The 23,176-nt window shown below is 43.5% G+C and overlaps 3 protein-coding genes across 4 annotated transcripts; 1 reads left to right on the top strand and 2 right to left on the bottom strand.

The window, feature by feature from the left end:
* Positions 1-2,379: 2,379 nt before the first annotated feature.
* On the bottom strand, positions 2,380-3,033 carry LOC120453444. The gene has a single exon (XM_039638195.1). It carries the CDS (start codon positions 2,950-2,952, stop codon positions 2,566-2,568), a length of 387 nt encoding a protein of 128 aa, XP_039494129.1. The 5' UTR covers positions 2,953-3,033; the 3' UTR covers positions 2,380-2,565.
* A 194-nt stretch (positions 3,034-3,227) lies between these two features.
* Positions 3,228-4,669, top strand: LOC120453281 (glucose-fructose oxidoreductase domain-containing protein 1). Its single transcript, XM_039637947.2, has one exon. The coding sequence runs from the start codon at positions 3,326-3,328 to the stop codon at positions 4,478-4,480; it is 1,155 nt and encodes a 384-aa protein (XP_039493881.1). The 5' UTR covers positions 3,228-3,325; the 3' UTR covers positions 4,481-4,669.
* Positions 4,670-4,724: 55 nt separating this feature from the next.
* Positions 4,725-23,162, bottom strand: LOC120453147 (ATP-binding cassette sub-family G member 4). Of its 2 annotated transcripts, none has more exons than XM_039637825.1 (12): positions 23,071-23,162; positions 13,609-14,025; positions 13,423-13,540; positions 12,143-12,338; positions 11,883-12,028; positions 10,448-10,686; positions 10,219-10,359; positions 9,533-9,858; positions 7,609-7,777; positions 6,471-6,571; positions 5,668-5,826; positions 4,725-5,595 (listed from the first exon to the last, which is right to left on the bottom strand). In XM_039637825.1, exons 2-12 carry the CDS (start codon positions 13,982-13,984, stop codon positions 5,251-5,253), a joined length of 2,316 nt encoding a protein of 771 aa, XP_039493759.1. In that variant the 5' UTR covers positions 13,985-14,025; positions 23,071-23,162; the 3' UTR covers positions 4,725-5,250. The 2 variants fall into 2 exon arrangements, with proteins under 2 accessions (XP_039493759.1, XP_039493676.1); XM_039637742.1 differs by lacking the exon at positions 23,071-23,162 and adding an exon at positions 17,683-18,234.
* Between the last annotated feature and the right edge of the window lie 14 nt (positions 23,163-23,176).

Below are 23,176 nucleotides of genomic sequence, written 5' to 3'. Positions count from 1 at the left end.
CTATTGCTTTGCTATAACACAAACATATACCACATCTTTAACTATTCCCAAACAATTCCCTTAAATTGGAGAGCAGTGCGTGTGACATTATTATTTTCCTGCCAGGATCGTGACATCCGCGACATATACTTTCCCCGATTCGTGAGTGATACGTGATTGGAAATAATTTAAGATGCTGCGATAAAGCAATTTGCGCAAATTTAAGATGAAAGAGGCGACGGACGGGCCACAGCAACAGCCACAGCAAAACACACATAAAATGGAAGCATTTTCACAACTGTCATTGAAATGTCAACATAAATCTACTGACATCCAGTGCCAGGTCCTGTTCGTCCTGTTCGTCCTGCTCGTCCTGTGCTCCTTTCGCCATTCCTCCGTTTCCCCACATCTCCGCCGCTTTCCCAGCGACTTTTGCGCGCTGCGTGACGTAAATGCTGATGAATATTTCTCATCTGTTGGCTGCGGTTCTCCAGCTGAAGTGAAGTGGATGGAGGAGGAGGAGCTGCCTGGTGATGCGGAGCCTTCCCTGCAGTTGTGCTGTGCGTCCTGGCTGCCAGTTCATCCGAACACAGAGAAAATAAACCAATAAGGAGGATAAAGCTTGTGCAAATAATTATTTTATTTCCAGCTTTCATAGTATCCATAGCATAGCATTTATCTTACCTAGTAGGCCAGCAATCCCATCCATTGTTAATACTATTTTAATGCTCTCGGGATTTTCTCCAAGTGTGGTGTCATAGCTCAGCTGGAGGGCGCTCTGTGACTCCCAACAGCGAAATGGGCTTGTCAGTTTTGATGAACTATCTTTGGCTGCCCTGCGCTCGTCCTGTTTCGCTGCTAATGCCAATGCCTCTGACAGAGATCTATGTGCGGTCTGATTCATTCGACTCCCAGTCCCAGCACCAATCCCAAACCCAAACCCAATCCCAATCCCAGTCCCAGTCTCAGTCGCAGACTCAGTTTCCGCCGGCTGGCAGACCTCAAGATGAGGTCACGTAGAGCTGCGTCGACGGCCGCTTGTTTGGCTTATTAAATGCTCAGTTGTCCTGCCTCCAATTGCAGGCATTTCGGGCTCATCCTGCTCCTGCATTTAGTATTAATCTGGCTTAAATGTGATTAATGTCTGGTCTGAAAGGTTGCCACCACGGGCCCCCGCGCCGCACGAGTCCTGCGGTCTGACAAAGTCTGGATAAACTAAGCCGGGATCAGCAAGTGTAATCAATATTGCCATTAACATTCAGAATTCAATTAGAAGCTGTGTCCGTCCAGCCTTGGGGTCTTTCCAAGATGTCTCTGATACATATTAATTGGTTTAGACGAAGCTAGTTTGCGGTTGCCACTTAAACACATTAAACTGCTATGTGGCAGAGGATAGTGAGCATTTGATTGGAGCTACTCGACTTATAGTGGGTGTGCGAAGACACATTTAAAATTATTGCGTGATGTATACCTTTAATACCTTTAGTACCTGCCACATACGACACAATAGCTGTCTCAGGACTCAGTTGTGGGTGGGTTATCCCTTTAAGGATAACCCCCTTCGATTGCACCTTCGATGGCGCCCCAACTTGTGGCAATATCTTGTGCCCCGAGGTCTCAAGCAGCAGCATTCATTAGCTGTTTGAAGGAGCCGCTGGGTTTGCTTTAAATTTAATTGTTTGCCCGCTGCCGCTGTGCACTTGGTGGTTTAATTAAGACGGGATTGGGGTATATATGCATGTATGTATATATGGTTGTGGGTGGGGCAGACAGACGGCAGCTGCCTCAAACCAAATTACACTAATTGGGTTACCATATGACAGGGCAATGCGTCGACTGTGACATTTGTTTGCCATGGCTTGCCAATGCTTGCATTATGTCCGCCCACATCCTTCGCCCGCACAAACACAGGCGCTCGAATGTGTGGTGTTGGTGTACACTGAGAGAAAAAGTCAGTGGGCAGTACTTCGTTAGTCTTAAGACGCTGCTTTCTTCTTCAGGAAAACCACGTAATATTAGTAATAGCAAACTGCAGCCTCTTGTCCTGCGATAATGATAATTACCCCCCGATTGTTTGCAGTGCGCCATAAGCCCAGTCGTCAGTAAGTCCTTCACTCCACCAAGCGTTTGCACTCGCAGTTGCCAGCTTGTAATAAGCTGCAGAATCATTTTCCGCATGCCGGCTGCTTTGACAGCTGCAATACCACACATGGCTCAAAGGGTCGAAAAGCGGGCCACATGTGGCATATGGGGAAAAAGGGGCAAAGGGGGGAATGAGGCAATAGAGGCAAAGAGGCAGAGGACATGGGGAGTTGGGGAGTTGGTTAGCGGCGTAGACCGCACTCGAAATGGAAGCCAAAGGACTCTGGCTTAGTTAATTGAGTGGACAGCCAGGAGGTCTTTAAAGTGGGATTACATTTTACTGGCAAGGATAAGAAGATGAGCATATTAGACCACGTTAGCCTATATATCTAACAAGCTCATTTGGTTCATGCTAAAGAAGAAAGAAAGTTTTACTTTGTATTAGCTTAACTAGGTGTAGAAGAAGAGACGTGCATTTCATGCGGCTTGTCGCTTGGGGAGCTCCTAAACATCGACGGCGGGCTCCACGGACAAGGACCTGCTGCTCATGCTCCCAGCGGGGGTCATGATGTCCTCCAGCATTTGGTTGAGCGACTCGGAGCCCAGGGCGTACTCCTGCTTGTTTGCACTGCGGTTGTGCATGGCGTCCAAGTAGACGCCACTCGCGTTGCGCTCGCTGCTCAGCACGTGCTGCAGGACATTGCTGATCCGTTCGGAGCCCAGGATCTTCGGTTGCTCGGTGGCCAGTCCATCGATAGCCGCGGTTTCCAGCTGGTTTGAAATTTTGGCAGGCGACTCCTCCTCGTTGGCAGTTTTTAGAAAACGTATCGCCTGTGCAGAGGCCAAAGCTCCGGCTGAAAAGGAAGTCAGCCACTGAGCAATCGAAATCATTGCAAATTGGATATTTATTAATGATTCGAAAAATAATTTAGACTTAGTTTTGAAAGTTCGTGGCGATTGCTATGACTTGCATTTAAATAGTGGAGCACCCTTTTCAGTCAAAAAATTATAGGTAAACTTATTTTTCAACAACTGGATTGGCTTGCTTAATAAAATATATTTCATAATTAATATTTTTTAAAAGCTTTGAATATTTTGAAAGCACTTAGCTAGAAAATAGCTAACAGGCATTTATCGATATGTCGCTGCGATAGTCTCAGCTGTTAACGCCCGCAGTTTAATCGATGTCGCAGCCCTGGTCGGCCACCAAAAATAAACATTAGAATTTTCACTTAACTTGATAGAGTTTTGCCCTATTTGTGCGATGCTGCCGGGCGTTGGAGTGTTCGGAACGGGAGAGATAGCCAATGTGCTGGTGCCGCTGCTGCGGGAGAAAGGATTCGAGGTGCGGGCCATTTGGGGCAGGACCCTGAAAGAGGCGAAAGAAACTGCCACCACGCAGAATGTCCAATTCCATACGAACGTAATCGACGATGTCCTGCTGCGGAAGGATGTGGACCTGGTGTTCATCGTCTGCCAGCCCTTTCTGCACGCAGAGATCTCGGTGAAGGCCCTGGGCATCGGAAAGCATGTGGTTTGCGACAAGCCAGCTGGATTGCACCAGCAGGACGCACTCAAAATGGTTCGGGCATCCCAGTACTATCCCACTCTGATTTCCCTGGTCAACCATCCATTGAGGTTCCTGCCCGCCTTCACGCACATGCGTCGCTGTTTGCAGGAGGAGCTGATTGGCTCCATTGGCGACGTTGTACTCATGGATGTGCGCGTTCAGATGGGAACTCTCTTCCCCGAGAAGTACAACTGGATGTGCGATGCCCAAATGGGCGGCGGTGCCCTGAATCTCGTAGGATCTGTGGTGGACTTGGTCACCTTCCTGCTGCAACAGCAGGCAATAAGAGTGCATGGAGTCCTACGATCCTACACCAAAACAACGGCGGCCATCAATGGCATTCGTCAAATTACTGCTCCGGATTTCTGCAACTTCCAAATGGAACTGGCCAGTGGCACTCTGGTCACAGTAGCTCTGCACAGTCACACTGTGCCTGCCAAAGCCTTCTCGCAGGAAGTGCTCATCTATGGCAGCAAAGGACACCTGGTGGTCCGCGGCGGTGACCTATTTGTCCTCAAGGAGGGCCAACCCAAGGAAGAAGCTGTCTATGTTGATGTCCAGGATCTGCACTTCGCCACCAATAACTCTTTGCTACCACGACCCTATATCAAAGGACTCTGCAAGATGGTGGGCGCTCTGAAGGAAGCCTTCGGCAGCAAGGAGTCCTCCTGGGTTAAGGCCCCAGTTTCCACAGCGGCCACCTTTGAGGACGGCCTCTACGTCCAGGCTGTGGTCGAGGCCATCCGGAAATCGAACGAGACCAGGCAGTGGCAAAGGGTTCAGTTGTCCACCGACAGCCCGCTGAATCACGACCAGATAATTCGATATGCCCGCATGTCCACAATGTAAGGGAGTCGGTATTAGGTGCAATATATGAATGATTCCACTCTATATATTTTTTATATAATGTACGTGTTTAGTCTGTAAGCGTTTAAAAGATTCAGGCTTTTAAGCCGGCGTCATCTCCATCAATGTATTTAACTTATTTGTACGGCATCAGCATTTTGCAACTAATAAAATTAATTTGTTAGACTGTCACTCAAGTCTTTTATATTAAGACATCTATATTGTCATTAAGCACAGAGAAGTCAAATTTATGTACCAAACGTTTTATTATAAAAACAAAAATTAAAACACAAACTAAACGAAATATACCATGTACAAATAATTCGCGCTTAGGGCTAAAACTATAGCTAATCACTAAAGAGACGAAACAAAATGTTGATCACAAAAGTATCTTTGTAGCGGACCTTACAGCAGTAGATGAATATTCAAGACGTGGCATGGCTGGAGTTCCTCGCGGAGACCCAGCTCAGTGGATGAAGTTAACAGTTTACAGGGCAAGATGGAAACGGGGGTATAGCGATTGTGTTGCAGTTGATCTTCCTTTTTGGTATATCAGCACTTAAACTGGAGTAAGCTACCCTAAAGCCTTCTTGCATACAATATTTCAGAGAATATCTAAATAAATACCTAAGCTAGCATCGAATCGGTCGATCAATTATAAAAACACAAAAAAGGGAAGTTTCGAATTTAAAACTAAAAACAAGGAGAGATGGAAAGACACCCGACTATGTACAAAAGGATTAAGACTGGGACTAAGCATTGGGCATGGAATCCTATCGCTTGTTGAGCTTGCGCCACAGTGTGAGGATGGTCAGCACATGCATGACTCCAATCACGATGCCCATGAGGATCAGGCAGTCGGACATGTGCACATCCGATATCATCATGTACTTGAGGAAGACCTTCGGGCTGCGGAAATGGCAGTACATCGCAGTCTCGGGGCACTCCAGGAAAGGTCGATCCATTCCGTAGATGGCGTTCAATGCCCCATGGAATCCGGCGCGGAAGTAACTCAAGTGCCACATCCATCGGAAGAGGGGCGTGATGTCGATGTAGCGTGTGCAGAAGCCAAAAACGGAGAACATCACCGCCAGAATGGGTCCCAAGAACACGGCAAGCTGAGGAAGTGAAATCAGTTATTACCAATTGGATTTCCAGTTAGCTGATGGACTTGATGGTGTAGAACCCACCTTGGTTGGCAACGTGGCTCCCACGAAGAAGCCCCAGGCCTGGGCACTCAATGAGGCCATTATGCCCAGCAGCACAAAGTAATAGATCCGGAATGAGTCCGTGGCATCGTTTCCAGTCAGATGCACGCTGATGATGATGTACATGGCGGTGCAGAGGCTCTGAAATGTGGAAACACAAATATGAGTAAGCCAGTGGGTAAGGAAGGAATTATTAATTGGTTGATTAGTTGAATTGCCATACATATTAATATTGATTTGTGTGTCATTTACCATTTATGATAATATTATAATTCATTGCATTGATATGGGCCGTGATAAGTGATTAATAGTAGGCAGATTAGATAAAACCAGTCTATGGGTTCCCACTTTCATATGTGTAGAACTGGTATGACACCAAAAAAAACGGAAAAGCAGACAAGAGAATGCTGCCCCTAATTACCAAAAATGCCAGGCTTTCGAATCGTAAAACATTGCGGCAAACAAAAGAGTTTCTTTCAATGCCAATTTCACTACATATATGCACATATATGCCGCAGTATCGGAACAATCACTGCAAAATTACAGGTAGTCGGGCTTACGCGATTCTGTCACGCAAATGAAACGCAAACTCGAACATCGCCGATTTCACATCGTTAATTTGACTTAATGACCGAGCGGCAATTCATTAGGCCACTGCCACCTATGAAAGCTTAGCTCTAAATGATGATTAATGACCACCATCGCCACCGTTGGGGTTGGGTTCTGATCGGTCTGGTGATCTATAGTTGATCTATGTATAGTATCAGCTATGGGGGGAGACTCACCTGGAAGGGTATTTCGAAGGAGATCAGCGAGAGGAAGTAGGGACCCAGTTTGTACCAGCGGTTGAAGTGCTCCCGTGTCAGCATGTCAATTTCCAGCGGAACTGCGGATAAAGTTAATTGATAAATGAGATTGCGATTAAATTCAATGGGTTCGATGCGATGCAATGCGATGCGATGCGAAGTGTGCGCACGAAGGTGAGGGCATTATACATATGTACATATGTAGGTCAGGTCAGTAAACCGAAACCGGTAAAGATCGTATCCCCCAACTCCCCCAGTTCCAATGCCTCCTGTCTGCAGAAATTTATTGTAAAAGAGTCGAGAATCGCTGGCCAACCGGTTTTATTATACAATAATCGCCGCTTGTGTCTCTTGTATTTTATAATTATTTACTTAGCGGACTTCAGGATCGCCTTTTTCGGGGTGAGAAGTGCAATTTCTGCCAATTTACATGGAAATTATAAATGACAAAGTGGATCGACAGAGATCTCATATCGCTAATCAGATCTGTCCTCGCTGCGAGGTTTAATGTTCCAATAAATATATTTTCAATATGTTTATTTTGGCGAATTTGGAACGCTGATAATTTATAGTTTGTGCGTAGAGATCTCTAGATAATAGATTCTGAAGAGTTTTTAGCATGTCGACATAACCAATAGAACAATCTTAATCTTTAATCATAACAACTTCTAAAATCAGCTCTCTAAAAGACATTTCTAAAACTCTACACCAACCCAGCTAATGATCCGCTATCTAAGCACAAAATCTGGTTTCCTTTTTGCCAATTAAGACCCCCGAAATTTTGTGCAAATGCCAAGAAATTATTGGCTAATCCGGATGCCGAGTTATATAAGTATCTAGCCAAAGTATCTTAGAATGCGGCAGCTGAAAACAAAGCAAAGTGGCCAAAATAAACAGATATTGCGCAAGAACAGCTGCAGTTTCTGCCAAATCTGGCGACAAATTTTTGCATAACTTGGCTATCCAAGAAAACCAATGACTGGAAACTGGGAGAGGCCAAGCCGGAGCTGCGCGATAGCACTAGAGAACTTGGACACTTGGACACTTGGACACTTGGACACTTGGACACATGGACAAATGCATTTGGGAGGTGAGGCCAGCGATTGCAGCTACTTACACGTCAAGACCACTGCCATTTTGCCGGTGTAGACCAAGAGCAGCGTGGAGCCGTACAGATACACGTAGTTTCCCAGCACACTCTGCGCATTGTTGCCCACGTTCATGTACAGATACCCGAAGACGACTCCGATGAAAATGTGCGAGAAGATGCGGGCCAGCAGCAGAAACTGAAAAAAGATACCAGGCATTGGGTTAATAAAAATTAATATCAAGCAACTAGTTTTCTTTGCCTAATTCATAGAGACTCTAATTGCCAGATACTTTACGTAATCGCAGTCTTTAACTTTCTCGTGCAAATGCGCAGAACTCTTTAATGTCCTTGTAAATACGCAGTTTTTGTTAGTTAGTCGTTAGATTTTGTGTACAAAGCTGTTTTTTTACTTTAAGTGACACACTTATGGGCAGTTTCCTCAAGGTAGGGCTATTTGTCATGTCCATAAAAGTGCTTGGCGTATTTAACTATCTTTTGGGAAAGTGGGTCTAAGCTATTACATATTGCGTTAGCTAAGCCCGTAGGTGTAATAAACATTTTCGTTCTTAGACAAGTGTTAAATAATAGGAAACAGTGTAGGAAACGCCATTTAATTAGCTGACTCCACAGTTTGATGGCTATTGCAGTGACCGCAGCTGTACCTTGGGCAACCAATAGCCAGCAGAGCTCGTGCAGTGGATGTTGGTCATTAGAACGAACTAAAGCCGAAATCTATGTGAAGGCTGAGTGCTGGCATTACTTTTGAGTTACGAGCCGCTCGAGTGGCTCTGAGATTCTCGGATTCTGGCCGGTTGGTTGGTTGGTTGGTTGGCCAGTTCTATGACACTGCGCTGACAAGTCAATATCGGTGGCTAACAAAGCTGTGGAGGTGCTAACAAAGCTATGCCCACACTCCAGTGTTTGAGTGGCCGAGTGCAGTGTGTATGCAGATCCACATTAATCGTGTGCAGTCACATAAAAGTGAGCTAACTCGCTAAGTGGTCATCACACAAGCTGTTCAATTTCACATTTGAAACGTTCGCCAAGTGCTAATTGCGCACATTCAGATGATAAACGCCGGTCATCAATCTCGATGGCGTCTCTGATTCCGAAGTTATTTATTTATTTATTTCATTTTTATGCTAAGTATTTGAGCCTTTGCCCTGAGTCTTTTGTTTTCATTTGTCGCACTGCCAACGAACTGCAAACCGTGTTAAGTGTAGAACAAACCATCTAATCCATATTGGTTAGCTATGAGAAATTCAATTACACAATCGAGTTGTGTGCATGAATTACTTATGAGCCCACAAGTCGCTATTAAAAAACCCGCTTTATGCCGCGATTATATGTTTTAGGTATAATGCTCTCGGAAACGAAAAAAACTCAGCAAGTGCCCTATTATATTCCGCATGCATGATCTTATATCACAATTAAAAGCATGCATAAGTCCCATTTTCGTATGATTTTTTAGCAAAATCCGAAAGCGTGGCGAAGTGGCCAACCTCCCCAAAAAAAAAAACTTATAGTAAGTACTTAATGTACTGCCACAATGGCCGTAAATGGTAATGTGCAGCTGTGCTGTAATTGCACGGAGAAATAAAGCAAAATAAAGTAAAAAGCGGCTATTTAAGAGATTAGCCATTAAGAATTACGCAGAAACGAGATTAGCCGAAACTGGATTCACTTTTTCGAGGACGCCGCACCAATTACCAAATCAACTCGACAGCCCATCAACTCTTAGCCACTCTGACACTCAGTCACTGCCCTAAACTGGCTTTAAGCTAATTGTTACCCACTTTGTGCATTAAAGTTATTGCAGGCGCGTCTTTAAAACGTAAGCTTAAGTATAAAAGTAATATAATATATGTATGCCATAATTCGAGCCTTGAACTTTGAGCGTTTCCGATTGCATGATAATTAGTTATCATGACCCCACTGTGTTTCTACTCACGTAGTTTCGCTTGGCGCAGATCAAGATGCGCTGCATCAGGAGCACATACTGCATGAGGAACGAGGCCGATCGGATGGCATTGGCCATTGCCGGCCTGGCAAGCTCACTGCCACTGGCAAGCTTCTGTGGCTGGGGATGTGGATGGGGATGGGGCTGCAGATTTTTCTCGAGGAGCTCTGGGTCCGTGCCCTCGGTGGCGCCGTTCAGTGCCTTGATCTCCTCCAGAGCCAGCTCCTGCGGCGAGGCCTTCACGTAGTCAAAGTTGGAGAATTGCACCTGTGCAACGGAGGCCAGCGCTTCGCCCAGCGACTTGGTGCCGATGTTGTCTGCAATTTGGAGAAAGTTCATGATGGTAGCTGGCAGGTAAAGTAGGGGAGATTTGGAAATTTTCTGCACCATGCCAGGCCAACAATTGGCCATTTTCCGCAACAAAAAAATGCTTTGCTTGTTTATACTCGTATGTGTAGCTATCAATTGTTTCCAGGTTTTAATGGGCAACACGTTTGTAACACCGAAATAGTAGCACACACCTCCACTTTAACGACACAACTTTAAAACGTGGCCACATAAAGATGCTATCACTTGACCGTAACAATATTCGCATAAAACTTCATTCAAACTTTTATATTTAGAATTTACTTTAATAACCAAAGCATGGCAACAGATCCGAGGAGTTCAGAACTCACCTTTAATAGTGGCCACGAGGGCTGCAAAATCGGTACTGCTCATAAAGCTATTGCGATCCACATCCTCGTAATACTTTTTATTGGCCGCATGGATTAGCTCATTCAGGTCACGTTGATGCTCGCCCACGGCCACTTCCAGTACTGGAATCCATATGAAATGATACGATATGATATGATATAGTATATAGATGGGTAGAAGAAGAGCAGGGCATGAAAGTGGGGAACTTACGATAGTCGGCTGGGTTGTGGTAGCTGGGGCAGACGAGCTGCTGGTCGGCCAGGAAGGGCACCAGTTCCCTCACAGGTCCTTGGTACATGCAATGGCCATCCACGACGGTGTAGAGCTTGTCGAACATCTCGAAGATCAGGGCACTCGGCTGGTGGATGGTGCAGACTATCGTGTGGCCCTGGGACGCCAGCTTCTTCAGCAGAGCCACGCAGGAGCTGCACGAGGAGCTGTCCAAGCCCCTGGAATCCGAAAAGACAACCAGAACGACCAGAGCAATTAATTCAACTTTCGCAGTGAGTCAACTTTGTTTAATTGCTGCCTGCCTAACCTTTGAAGAATAACAACCCCATTAAAGCTCTGTCTTGCTGACAGAAAAGAACATCAAACAATTGGGCAACTGAAACTTTAATGGTAGGTGAGATTGGGGCTTGAACTTGAAGCGAACTCAAATTGAAAGTGACAAACGAGTTTGTTCCCAAAATCCATTTAGCAATGCAAGTCGAGCGGCATTGCAAAGATTTGATTGACTTGCATTCGGCATTTTATTGGACAATTTCAAAAACGAGTTATTCCAAGTGTTAATAACTGCCTCAAATTGAGATATACGGCTCACTTGAAATGGGAATTCGTATCCATATATCCTAAACTCACGTTTACACTTTGCTTAATAGCCTTATATATACATATATAAACATATCTTGAACTTAGTAACAGTCAATAAATGGTAAAAAAAAAAAGAGAGGTCTTATTGGAATGAACATGATTTCAAAGCGATGCTCAAAAATAGCCCCGTTGTTCTCTGCTTTTATTCTTGGTATATTTCTGGAGCTGACAACTCCCTTTGTTTGTAAACCATCCAGTCACGGTTTTCACTTTGGGATTGTGGGGTGTTCGGCGAGTTGTCTGAATCAACTTTTACTTAGTCATTCCCCCTGAAAAGGGACTCATAATCGCCACTCAGACAACTCAAAATAGCTGGTCCCTAATTGCTGCATAAATCTGATTTGGCTATATATATAACAGCAGACCCATCAATCCCCATTAAAGTAATCTACAACTAATGAACAATTTAATTAATTACGCGATTATCAGCCAGATAGCGCAGTAATTTAATGAATATTCAATAACAAGATACATGTCGCATGCTAAAATTTAAATAACATACTGTTTACAGCTCACTGAGCAGCACCTAATCAAAGCAAACTAAACTATTAAACAGACTATCTGGACAATTGATAAGCCCTATTGCTATAAAAACATATAGTAATATAGACGGGGACAAACTTGACTTGTGGGTCAGTTGGTGTTTTTGCTGAATTTCCGCCAGGCAAAGTTTGCACATCATCGCCTTCAGAGCGCTGGAGATGATCACTATCATGGCTACTCTAATTACATTAGTCTGCGTTTATACATAGTGTAGTATAGTGTCACTCACGTCGTCGGCTCATCCAGATATAGCACGGGAGGATTACTTATCAGCTCCAGGGCGATTGCAAGTCGCTTCTTCTGGCCACCCGAAAGCTTCCCGGTGGGCACATTGTAGCGATGGTCCAGACCCAGCAGCGATAAGATGTGTTTGATCTGCAGATGGTACCAGAAGTGTTTCCAATAAGATAAGATATCGCATCATTGCCCTGATATCTTCGCACTTCTTTGCGCTTCTTGAGAGCTGTAAATATATGGAAGTTCACTTACCAGGTCCATTTTGTACGCCTTGGTGACCTTGAAGCCCAGTTTCAGATGGGCCGCCAGGAGCATTATCTCGCCGACCAGCAGCTGCGGACGCAGCAGATCGTCCTGGTGGATGTAGCATAGCATTTGGCGGAACCGCTCCGAGCTGGGAGCCATTGGCTTTCTATTTACCCGGATATCGCCAGACACGCCGGTGGAGCTGTGGAACAAAAATCACAATATATTATAATTACAATAAAGTACATCGGTTGGTTCAACATAAGCCGGGCTGAATGAAAAAATAGCTTCGCAAGCGTCTGGTTCGGGGAAGTAAACCTATGGTTCGGAACATACATGCGGCACTTTCAAGTTCATAGTTTACTGACCGATAACGTTTAGCAATGAAAACCCGTGTACCGCCTGGGGGCATCGTTTATGCCACCACGTTCACAACTTGAATCATGATAATTAAAGCAGCAGCCCGCAGTATATGTTTACACTAGCCAGAGGCGAAACATCTCCCCTCTGCACGTGCGGTGCATGTATAAATTGCTAAAATGTTTATTTACTAAAAATGCTGTAATAGCTGTCAGTTGGCCATCAAAAAGAGCGCTGCGATTAAGCGGCGATTTCCTGCGAGATGCGTCAATTTGCGGGCTTGTGACTCAGAGATTGTTACCCATCCCCAATCCCCGACTGAAGTCCTAATTATGCAATGGCTGAGAACTTGAACCGAGCTGCCGGAGGAAGTGATGAGATTATGTCCGGGATGGAACGGCAATCGCAAGTGCACCGACTTCCAGACGTCAAACGAAACGCGCGATTGTGATTCATGTGTACTGTGCACAAAGCTTAGCTATCAGGCTATCAGTTTAGACATTTGCCAAGTGCAGATCCCTCTAAATCTAAATGCAAATCGAGTCGCTGCAAGGAATATGGAAATATGAAATCATACAACCTACACCTTACTTGAATTTGCTTTCTAATCTGAATTTGCTTATGACTGGGAGACACTAGAACTAGGTGCATTTCCACAAGACCCTCTTCAAGCCCTTCGATCTCTAACCCAGCCATGTACAAATTTAATTATATAGCTAACCAAATGCAGCTGTGTTGCTCAAACAATGTGCTGATTGATTGAACGACTGCGACGTCTGCACTTTATATGCACAGCCGATGTGTCCAATGTGTAATTAAATGGCACGAAACAGATTGCAAATTCAGCGATATAACCATAAATTAAATGCCAAGCTGCCCGCCAAGCTGCAAATCCATTTTCAAGTTCAGCTGTGCGGAAGACTCACCAAAATCCGGACATCACATTGAGCAGCGTGCTCTTCCCAGCTCCCGAAGGACCCATGATGGCCGTGAGTTCGCCAGACCGGAAGCTGCCATTCAGGCCATGAAGGATCTCCTTGCTGACTGCGGCGCAAAATGTAAATATTTCTATCAGTTACTATTAAAAACTATCAAAGATGTGGGGTACTCACCGAACTTTCGCTCCGGGAAGGAGAACTTCTTCACTGTGTAGCGAACGTCGGAGAACTGGATGTCCACGGGATCGCAGTGGTCGAAGTTGGCATGTGCCACCGCCTGGTGGTAGTTGGGCCTCTGGAATTCGCTCAGGTCATTGGTCACCTTGGTGGTCAGCTCGGAGGAGCCCCGGGACGAGGTCGACGACGTCTCGTCGATGGACAGCTCCGAGCTGGCCGCCGTGGTGCAACAGTTGATGCCCAGGCAACCGCCATCGTGGTCGCCATGGTGATCCTTGAGACTACCGACGCCGGAACTGCTGCTGGCATCACTGCTCGCACCACCCACGCAGCAGGCGGCGTCCGAAGCCTTGATGTCTGGCAAGAGGGTCATGTTGGTGCGGATTCCTCAATGTTTCTGGTCAGCGAAGGAATCTGGAATGTCACGCAGAGGAATGCACTCTTTAGATGCGTTGCAAACTGGTCGAGGGTTCAGGAAACTGCGAAGATTAGGCTTATCAACGCAGACGTGTTTGAATATAATCAATAATTGTGTTGCACTAATCAGCGTTTGAAAGCCAAGGCGGAGACTGAACGCTAATAGTGCTATATTAATAATAATTCTAATTAATTTTCTCTCTAGTTATGTGGTCCATCGGAAAACAGAATTCACGTTCATAATTGATGGCCTCTCAACAGATTTTTCGCCCAAGTGTAGAATTATAGAAGCCGCTTCAGAATTAACGACCTGTTTGCTCGCTGGGGCGTTAACTGAAGTTAATGTTGCTATTTGACTACAAATTATTTATTTGTTGCGAGCAAATTAAATTTTTTGGGGCGTTTCACTTAGCTTGTGCAATTTAGTAAGACACTTTGTAGGCGCACTCAGCAGATGTGCCATTAAATATTTCTTATATAAATAAATATAAAAACCCAGTTTGTTTTGTTTTCTGGGCTTTTGTTTAAGTCCGTTTCGAACAAAGAAAGTTATTGAGATGTAAAAGGCATTTATGGGGGATGGGGGCACTTCGCTAAGTGAAAAGTGAGGTCTGTCAGTCTGATGGACAGTTTTGTTAGCTGGCAGTCTGGAGATCCCTTTGCTGCGAAGAATTCCCCTTTGGAGACCAATAAACTTTTAGTTTATTCACAGACCGTTTTATGTTCTAAAAACCATGGCATGTAAGCAATTAAACTTTTAGCCCGTCATCTTGTGTGGAATTTCTCCTCTTGGAATCGATGACTCGACATTATGCAAAAATAGACACTCAAAGAACGAATAAAATCAAAGACTTGTTAGTGAATTGTTTTCGCTTTGAAGAAACGGTGTCAATAGCAAATATTGATGTTCCAGTCCTAATGAAATTAGAATTGATTTATAGTTGATTATTCTCCAGTTAGCTAATGTTTGCTAATTTTATGTACCCTTGACTTAGGTCAGTAATTTTCTGCCCGATTTAGGGTTTGCTAATTACTTATGCAAACAAATAAGCTGGGCGGAATCGCCTAGAATGTTGTTTGCACTTGATGGACAGGTGTGTAACTATTGGGAAATAGTTTATTAGCTACTATACTAAATTGCACTGCCTTTCTCAACACGAAACCTTCAAAGAACGAATATCTAGGCTATCGCAAATGCAAATTCAAAAACGCTTTTCCAGCGGCTTTGGGCGGCTCTTTTTTGCCAGGTTGTCCACCCATGTATTTTTCGATTTTGTTTGGCCAACGACGAGTTTCGAGTAGCCAACTGATATTGACTTTGGTGTAAAGAGTTTGTGTCTGGCTTGTTAGCTGAATGACAAGTCAAACACTGTTGAGAGGCAAGGCGAAACCAGTTTCGCATAAAGAACTGCAAATCATTTACACGATTTTCGCAGTTCGCAGTCTTTGATTAGCCAAAAAAAAAAATAGAGCCGCTCAAGTCGAGAAGTGCGACATGATCTTGGTGGCAACTGGAAGTTCAACTGGTTCTGTCTTGAGTGCATTTCGAGTGCAGTTTCATTGAGTTGACAGTTTCCATTGATTGGGCGACTGTGGCAGACACAATTGAGTTCAGCATATGGTCGACCCATTCACGACGTTTGGCGAATGACATAATTTTATATGTGTACTGTGAACACTTTGGAGTGCTCATGTCTATGCATATGAAATCAGAAAATCGAAGTACTCGACCATGGTCGCATATTAGATCACGGATGAATACCTAAATCGGGAGTATGTTGTGAGTTTACTGCACAGACAACAACGCTTTCAGTATTGCACGTAATTAGTTGTTATCATGCATTTGTACTTTATTTATCGTCAGAAAATGTACATGGTTAGAGCTCTGCTTATAAATCTCTGCCCTAGCTGCTTTTCAGCAACAATTAATATTTTTATTGCAACACTTATCTCTTAAGCATTTTAAGCTCGAGCGGCGATGACTCAAATATAATTGTGTATGCACTTTGTAAGCCAGAGATCGTGACCCAGCTTCATAAGTGGTTCAGAAGCACCGAAACGAAACTATGAGAATCCGGGTATATCATAATCATATAATTTTGGAAAGCTCTCGTCGCAAAGGTCGTGGGGACCTTTCGACATTTAGACATTCGGTCTGCTGTCTGTTCTCTGTTCATAACTCAGTTGATGCAAATTGTTATTTTTTCGCCGCTGGCTCGACATGCAAGTACACATAAACTCGAAAAACGCTCGCCATTTCAATTAAAGTCACGAAACTGAAAGATCATGAACAACTTCAGTACAGAAAATAAAACAAAAGTAGAGGAGAACTACAATAGAATGAGGCAATTGATCGTTTCGGCTTGGCGACTGCACAGCCACGATAAATACAAAACAAAAAGGAAAACTAAGCCGCGCATTACGTATACGGCCCATGGAACCACTATTTCACTGTTCGCCTCGCGATAAAGAAAAGTGACATCGCCAAGGCCAGCACGTGGCCAGCTAAATAATGTTAATGGATCAGGGTTTATCTCAGGCAGACTCGGAAAACATATATGCACAAGAATGAGTTCTACAAGTATGACAGCGATCATATTTGTATGTACATAACATATAAACGTCGCAGTAGCCGGCATAATATTAAGTTTGTTTTGATTTCCAATATTTGTCTTGCCTTTTTCTGTGTTCAATTGTTGAATTTTTTCTCGCTTCGAGTGGCAGTCAGCCAATGACCGCTATATTCGGTTTGTTTATAATTTATAATTCGAGTGCATTACTTGGCTATTTGCCTACAAATGTATTAACATATATACTCGTATGCATACGTTTGTACTTTTTATTGTCCGGGTCGCGTAATGAGCAAATTGAAGGAAATTAGGATGATTGAATGGGCATTTAGATATTTAGATAGAGAGATTAATCTGCTGGAGTAGCGAAATAAAAGTCCACGATATAAGTAATTGCCCCAAACAAATTAGAAACACATTGCGGCTGGGCATGGGCATGGGTATGGAAGTGAATAAATTTGCATAGCACAATTCCCCATTCAAAGCACACTCATGAATAAGTGAGTCGAGGCACGAGTGATGCAACTAGAAATGCTGTTCGCAGCGGATCGCATAATCGCATAATAGGAGTGTGAGTGGGAGTGGGTCGCACGATAAAGAAAAACCCGCCGATGAAGTCGATTCTAATGCGATGGCCTACATTTTCCAGTTTCAAGTTCTGTTTAAGAGTGACGCGGCAGACAGAGAGGGCTGTCGAAGAAAGAGCAGGACGGAGCACGAACGGGTAGCTTTTCTTCCAAGAAAGACAAGCCAAAATATGCAGCAGAAATGTTTACTTTATAATCGAAAGCTTTCGCATTCACAAATATTTGTATTTATTTGTAAACAAATGCATATATGGTCCATATGTGAGTAGATTTATGAGAAATTTCCATATTGTAGAAATTTGGAAGATTTAAGAAACTAGAAGCATTCTTCTTTTTTTTCTCAGTGCCTGGCAGACTTTCAGTATTCTTCTGTTCTTTGTCTACACAATTCTTCTGGTGATTCAACCCGCTCCTGCACTCCACTCCCCACAGAGCTTTCTATCGTTCTTCTCCGTTTAATGGGTCAAAAGGTAACCAACTCGGCGGTGTTAACGAACCTCTTGACTGCAGGTTCTTCAGCGGCTATTTCTTTCTTCGCTGTAGTACACAAATTATTCGAATTCTTCTCGGGAAGTCGTGAAGTCGTTGACGCGTAACGAATATTTCTGAATGAAAACACATAAACACAGAGAAAAAGGTTTCTCGTAATCCTCAGGCAACTGCAACGCGAAATAATTGCAGTGTGTCTAATTAACCTTTGATTTGCATATGGACGAACACGCGATGATTGTTTTATTGTTGTTAGGCGCACTTCTTGTATTTTTTTTGTTGATTTACTAGTTCGTCTTTGTTGCACTTTCTTCACATTTTTCTACTTTTCCTCTCGGTCTGCGGTCTGTGCTTCGATTGCTGCGGCTTTTGCCTCTGCTTCCATTGAACTTATGCAGATGGGCAGCGACGCGTAAATTAATTTTAATTGCGTGTGCTATACATAATGTGCTTCGATTTCAGTGTGTCTCGATTTTTCCCCGACTCCGATTCCGATTCCTGCTGAACAAGAATATATATATATGCTCCGCTGCACGTGCGCTCGCCACGCTCGCTGCCGATCAACTAAGCGGCGGAGCTCTCTCCGCGATGCCTTTATAAGACTCAGCTGCTCCGGCGGAAACTCTCCCTCTCTCTCTCACCGGCCGGTTACGTCTCCGCCTGGCGTTACGTTACGGGATTGCTCCCAACTCCGACATCCAGTAAACCCCATGAGTGCGGGGTATGCCAGATCTGCATGCTACGAAATATTCGGAGGAGTTATGAGGATTTATATATTATATCGAACAATAGCTCGTGGTGAGAACTTTCAAGTCATCCTGTAAGGATCTATTCATAACCCTGCCTTGTTTCCATATTTCTATCATATTTCTTGTCTGGCCAGGGTATCCAACAGTCGAGCCAAGTAGCATGTTGTTTGCATATGCTTATGAGTTTTGCATTACAAGTAATATACCCTGACCTCCATCGCAATCCCGTTAGCCAGTACGTAGTGCGACTCTCTTTGGCAAATCTCCCGATTTCTTTCTGGGTTTTTTTCGCCAACGATCGCGTTGCGTGGTTTGCACAAGTCAAAGTCAAGTTTTTCCTATGACGTTAGTTTTTCAATTGCCACAATTTTTCTTTTACTGTGAATCAGCTTGCGGTTGGAGCTGATTTATGTGTGGGCTTTAACAGCAATGTGGAAAATGGCAGTTTGACTGGGGCTTTTGGCATTGTTACATAGACAGAGCGCGAATTTATTCGGGTTTATTGATCGACGAGCTTGGGGACAGGCTGCAATTACTTGAAAATAAGCCATTGGCATATGAACTACACTGTAATCAATTTGAAGTATTGACTTTTTAATTACTGGTTTGTGCAGGGCTTGCGATAAAGCCAGTCTGCTTGCTGGCTTCACAGGAGACACGTGAGCTGGAAAAACTTAATTGGGCTGAGATTAGCTGGGCTAATTGGCTTCTAAATAGATCTAGGGCTGTTGCTACGAGTTTTTTAAATGGGTTAATCCACGGAACGAAGCTTGTTGAAAACACTTAAGTACCTTTGCCCAACAAAGTCTCTGCGTAGAATGCTTTAATTGTTGTTTGAATATCCACCGATCAATGAAAATAGGTGTAATTATTTAGTTTATGTAGATTCTTTGCTGCATTTTAAAGATACATATTCAAGCTATTACCTATAGCTACTATTTATACATCTATCAACTTTCAACCTCACCCTTAATCATTGAATGGAATAACAAGTGCCTTGGGTCCACCAAAGCCTATTTAGTTTTCTGATCACTCAGGCTTAAACAATCCCTTTTATTGTACTGAAACCTTTAATTACAATCCATTCTGATCAGATCCGGCCAAAGATCAAGAAAGTGCATGGCCCTACCTTAAAATCTTTAATCACCCCTCATTTCTTAAAACATTGTTGGTTCAGGCTAGCAATTAAGTCGAGGAAAATTTGTGAAATGGGTCAAATAAACATTCTGGAAAATGAATCTTAATTATATGAGCAGCAAGTGGAAAACAATAAGGAGCTTAGGCTTAGCCAATGATTTAGCCAGGTTCGCCAACTTGGCTAATAACTACCGACATTTCTACGATAAATGGCGCAGTTTTCCCGTAACTTGAGTTAGAGAGTAATTATTTGGCAGAGATAAGGAGCAAGAGATAGCGAATAGATAATGGAGTTATTTTTCCTGTTTATCTGCACCAATTATGTGGCTTTTTGTCACCGCCAATATCCAGAGATAATGCCATTTACTGTGTGTTATTTGCGCATCCAGTTATTTGGCTACCAAATGCGGCCAAAACACTTGCTGCATTTCCCACAACCTTTGAGCCAAGTAGATTTCAGGCGGGATATTTGTTAATCGCCATATAATAAACCTCAAAAGATGATTTATGCCCACTACGCGGATTTTCTTGGCACACGAATGGGCGGTCGCAAGGTTTAATTTACATTTATAATTTGCCAGACAACGTCACGATATTTTCCCCTGCGATGTGGGATTTGAGTAGATCTGCTCAAGATTTTACCGAAGTAGAATGGTGATTCAGATTGGGAGATCGAGTCTTTCCATAAATAGAAACAAGTACTTGTAAATTTTATTGGTAAGTTCCTATTTTCAAATAAAACCAAATTTGTTTACAAACATTCATTCATTCATAAATTGAAATTCAAGCCGGGGATCCGCCAATTAATAAACATTCTTGCGAATTGTTTAAAAACAAATAACCAAACCAAATTCTCAGACTCATTTCCAATTTCGAATGACACCCAGCTACTCAAATTTATGGGTCTTGGGTTACAATCTCCATTCCTAACCCACATAACCGAGCTTAAAGCATGCTAATGTGACTTTTGTCACGCATTTGTGAATAAATTGCCAGTTTCCTTTTCGCTCAGCTGCGAGGCACTAGCCCAGCTTTTAAATATGAAAATCTAAATAAGCTAAAAACAAATTACGGCTGGTTGTCAACAAACTGACTGAAACGAAACTGCGCAAGCAGGAGATGATGACGATGGCGATGGAGGAGATACCGCTCCACAAGTCCGGCGCACTGATTACCCATCGCGTGTCCCCCTGGCGGCGAAAAGTTTTGGGTGTGCTCCCAGATCTACGTACATACATATGTGGTCCAAGGCTTAATCGGGTGCTCATATAAGCCCAGTAGCCCTCGGAGGTGACACGATGCTGGAGCGTGAGCCCATACACCGAAGCCTTCCAAACAAGGGTTCGATCTGGGTTCACGATCAGCTATTTTTCGCAAGCTGGAAAATACTCAGGGCGACACTTTATAGTTCGGAAAAAAAGTTCCAAGCTGATAAGTGATAGCGAAATTAGAAATGATTCGCAAGCACTATAATAACAAGCAAACGAGCCTGAGAAGTCTTTCCTTATGCCCAGCCAGAAATCGCAAGAAAATAAAATCGCATTATTAAAAGTCCACTTGGGACACCAAATGTTTCGCTAATGAGAGGCATAAACCCATACCCACCCATCGCTGTATCGCATATAGGGAGCCATAGCCAGAAATCCAAATTGGCTTACCATTTGTCCACTAATTAAGAAAGGGGCAGGGAATCGGAGGAATCGGAGGAATCGGAGGAACCGGAGACAAAGTCTGGCTTTCGGTTTTCTAAGCCTGATTGACATGCATACACTGCAACAAAAATGGGGGCGGCAGGGGCGCGGGCTGGCGTGACGTGATAATTGTGAATGGATCAATGAATGAATAAGTTGATTTCGAAGGAGGCTACTTGGCATTTCGGTCTGCTCCCAACGGGATGGGATGGCTGATTCCACGACGATCGTGTCGATGGCAACGTAGACCACAGTTGAATGAATTATAGATGCGGGATGATCTTATATAGTTCAAAGTCTGGGGATGGGTGCCCGAAACGCTTACGGCATCAGAATTCAACGAGCCGTGGTTCATAAAACGATAATGGTCGAAATCGTGGGCTTTCATCAGAGTATTGGGGTATCAAGTGTTATATAAAAAGTAGTAAAATTATAAAGGTATTTTTCAGTGTTTTACGCATTTTTAATATTTTTCCTATTTTCTTTACTCTCATCATCTACACAGAAATCTCATTGACTTGGCTGTATTGATAAAAATAAATTATATTCCAGAAATAAATTAATTGGACAGAAAGCTAATCACGACCCATCAATTTATGTCTGTGCTTCCCCCAATCGAGTTAACCAGAACTTCATAGTTACTATGAATAATAACTAATGCGAGCTACTGGTTACCTCCCCTCGGATGCGTCACTTACTTTCCATTCAAATCCAGTGGCATAATATGGGAACTGAAAACTGCCGAAAAACCCGCCGGAAACAGCGAAAGAAGCCGTCCAAAAAGCTGGGTACCGAAATCAGAATGCGAGACATGCGGCACATGACAGTACTTCGTAATAAATCCAATTTTTCCTATAGCGAAAGGTGTGTTCTGAAGAGGGAATATGAGTGCGCAATCGATTAGCATATGAATACCACTATGCTTTTGGTCATTTAATTGTGCTTCGCAACCGACAAGTTGAATAAACTGCAAGAAGCAGCCGTAAAGTGGAGACGTGGAAAGCGAAGATGATCCATTCGAGGAATGGATCCCAGATCCCAGAGGTAGTTGCACCCACGATCCAACCTTCAACCCAGCACAGCTGTCAATGGCCCAACCTTGGGAGATTAACGCTGGAAAAGCAAGGAAAAACAATACTGGATCACACAGCTGCCGCAACTGGCGGCTTTATCGACATGCCATTATAGGCAAACTTGACCAATATTCTTTATCGTTCACGGAAAAAAATGCGAGAATGAATGTCTACTCATATCCATTCGCAAACTGAACTTGGAATTTCAAATGTTATGACAACTGCATAATATTTTCCAGTATTAACGTAACTAGTAAAATCTTGTTAAATTTTTAAATTAAGAATTTTATATAGTATTTGGTTTATTTTTCTATATGTACAATGTATGTACAATAAAAAAAACATAGAATTGCTCATCAAGAAAACCTCGTTAAATCCAATCAGCATGATTAGCAAGAAATCCATCAATCGTATGCCAATTGAGCAGATTAAGGAAAAACAAGAAAATGACCAAAGAGGAAAACCCATCAGGGGTGAGTGGGCAGGGGAAGGCTATAGAAAAACAATAGGGGGTTAGAGGGAAAACTTGATGTGCGCCGTAAACAAAAACAGAGAACTGGAGAACCAAAATATGGAAATTGAAGGCGGCACAAATATGATAAATGCGCCGTAACTCAACCTGGGATTTCTCAAGCCAAAACTACGCATCACAGGCTTCGAAAGTCCTCGCACTCCGTTTATAACTAAAGATTTAATAAACTAGCTTTTTAGTTGCTAAACACTTTTCACAATCACTTCAAACTTACAGTATAAATTGACACTTAAATAGGAAGCGCTGTCATTAAATATTTTATTCAAGCGCTGCGTGCTGCGCCTGCAACTGCAGTGGAAAAACAACTGACTACGCGAAGG

This window comes from Drosophila santomea, chromosome 2L, assembly GCF_016746245.2.
Source record: "Drosophila santomea strain STO CAGO 1482 chromosome 2L, Prin_Dsan_1.1, whole genome shotgun sequence".
Lineage (NCBI taxonomy): Eukaryota > Metazoa > Arthropoda > Insecta > Diptera > Drosophilidae > Drosophila > Drosophila santomea.
This window is presented reverse-complemented; position numbering and strand designations above follow the sequence as displayed.

Excerpts from the sequence above, each read along its gene's own strand:
- LOC120453444 (XM_039638195.1), bottom strand. The coding sequence starts at position 2,952 with ATGATTTCGATTGCTCAGTGGCTGACTTCCTTTTCAGCCGGAGCTTTG.
- LOC120453281 (XM_039637947.2), top strand. The coding sequence starts at position 3,326 with ATGCTGCCGGGCGTTGGAGTGTTCGGAACGGGAGAGATAGCCAATGTG.
- LOC120453147 (XM_039637825.1), bottom strand. The coding sequence starts at position 13,984 with ATGACCCTCTTGCCAGACATCAAGGCTTCGGACGCCGCCTGCTGCGTG. Across the intron at positions 7,778-9,532 it reads TCTGCGCCAAGCGAAACTAC|TTTCTGCTGCTGGCCCGCAT; the intron begins GTGAGTAGAAAC and ends ATCTTTTTTCAG. Across the intron at positions 5,596-5,667 it reads GAGCCACGTTGCCAACCAAG|CTTGCCGTGTTCTTGGGACC; the intron begins GTGGGTTCTACA and ends TCACTTCCTCAG.